A 1,587-nucleotide genomic window follows, 5' to 3' on the forward strand; every position below is an offset into this window, starting at 1 on the left:
GGTCCCCCCCTGGCGGGCCACACGGGAGGGGCCTTGTGTTTGACACGTGCTTTATAACTTGTGAAATGTTGTAGAATAAGAGAGCAAACACTTGACAAACAAAGTGAATGTCGCACGCAGCCTTTGCAGGACGAGCAGCTTGGTCACACACAAAGTTGGACATATCTGTTGGATAACGGCGCTCTGAGCACAAATATTTAATATGAAGTTAGGTTTTATAAAGGAGAGAAATGAGGGAGGAGGTTTCACTCACTGACTGACCACTGCCTGCTCCGCTCTGATTGGACGGTGCTCTGGGGGTTTGTTTCATTTGTTGAAAGTAGTGGTGCGTTTAGGGATAGACTGGAGTGGGTTTAACAACACTGTAACAGAGGGTTTTTTTTCCCGCCCTTACAGATGACGGAAATCCGTCGTGGCGACAGAGAACTTTTAGCCCCGAGTTAGTTTTTAGCTGAGAAGCTGATTTTATTCCTGAAAATGTTGATTTTCAGAGCGTGCCTTAGCTTGGTCTTTACTGAGCGGGAGCGTGAAGTCTCCGTGCAGCAGGCCGTTCCTCTCCATGAACACCACGCTGTGTTTGTTGGGCTGACGCTGAGAGCAGGCCATCAGGCTGCCTGAAGGTCTGAAACAACACGAGAGATGAGATTCAAACATCGAACACACCTGTACTTCTATAGTTTTAACTTGAAGAAAAGCCTCACTTCCAGCAGAGAGCCTGCTCCAGGCCGTTGATGGGCTCACTGGTGGTCTGCAGGACCCCCTCTCTGTTCCAGACCCGGACCTTCCTGGCTCCGGTCTGAGGGCAGACGGCGCTGATGGCGAAGAGCTGCCCGTCTCCTCGCCAGGTGACGCGCGGCCGGCGGTCGTCCCAGGCCAGAGCCGGCTGCACCTCCTGTGGGCGAACACTCCCACAGTTCAAACTGTTAAACCTCACCTGTTCTACCGATGACATCATCACTCACCTGGAGCTTCCGCCGCGCTGCCTGTTTCCCCTCCGAACCGTGGAACTGAGTCTCCTTTTTGCCCCAGCCCACGGTGATGAATTTTCCTATGAATCAAAGCAAACATTTTAACACGATAAATAAACTTCTGTTTCTGTCAGAAACTGTTTGAAGAGACGATACCTTCACCGAAATCCTCCTGGTGAATTCCCACCTCTGTGATTGGTTCAAACTCTTTGGTCATCATGATGATGGTTTCCTGACCTGTCAACACAAATCGTCTTTAGTTTAATAAATTAAAACACAGACGAGCATTTTTAATAGGGGTGTCCCGATACTGGGTTCGTGTGGATTATCTGTTCAACTTGTTGAATATTAAACTGAATGAAAATGAAATGCAATTATCATGAAAAAATTGATGGGTAAATATTATGTTTGACAATAAAAAGGTAGTGCAAACTCTGCCAAGTAGATAAGTTGGTATATACAGTATATCACACCATAACTTTTGAAACCATTTATTTTATTTCAAACAGGGCTCTTTTTTATAAGGCCACACTCCCTCTGAATGGATTAACAATACAAATACTGCAAAACAAATGCTGTTGCATATATTAAAAAACAAAATAAGTTATTTTTATACATT

At 45.7% G+C, this 1,587-nt stretch overlaps 1 protein-coding gene across 1 annotated transcript in view; it reads right to left on the reverse strand.

Annotated features, from left to right (window-relative positions):
• elp1 (elongator acetyltransferase complex subunit 1) overlaps positions 1-1,587 on the reverse strand; it is a gene marked incomplete in the record, with an annotated part of 42,068 nt that overhangs the window by 32,267 nt on the left and 8,214 nt on the right. The window contains 4 exon segments of the mRNA XM_014030130.1: positions 499-622; positions 702-892; positions 963-1,048; positions 1,125-1,205. Of these exon segments, the coding sequence (XP_013885584.1) occupies positions 499-622; positions 702-892; positions 963-1,048; positions 1,125-1,205 (482 nt within the window).

This window comes from Austrofundulus limnaeus, unplaced genomic scaffold, assembly GCF_001266775.1.
Source record: "Austrofundulus limnaeus strain Quisiro unplaced genomic scaffold, Austrofundulus_limnaeus-1.0 Scaffold1003, whole genome shotgun sequence".
Taxonomy (NCBI): Eukaryota; Metazoa; Chordata; class Actinopteri; order Cyprinodontiformes; family Rivulidae; genus Austrofundulus; species Austrofundulus limnaeus.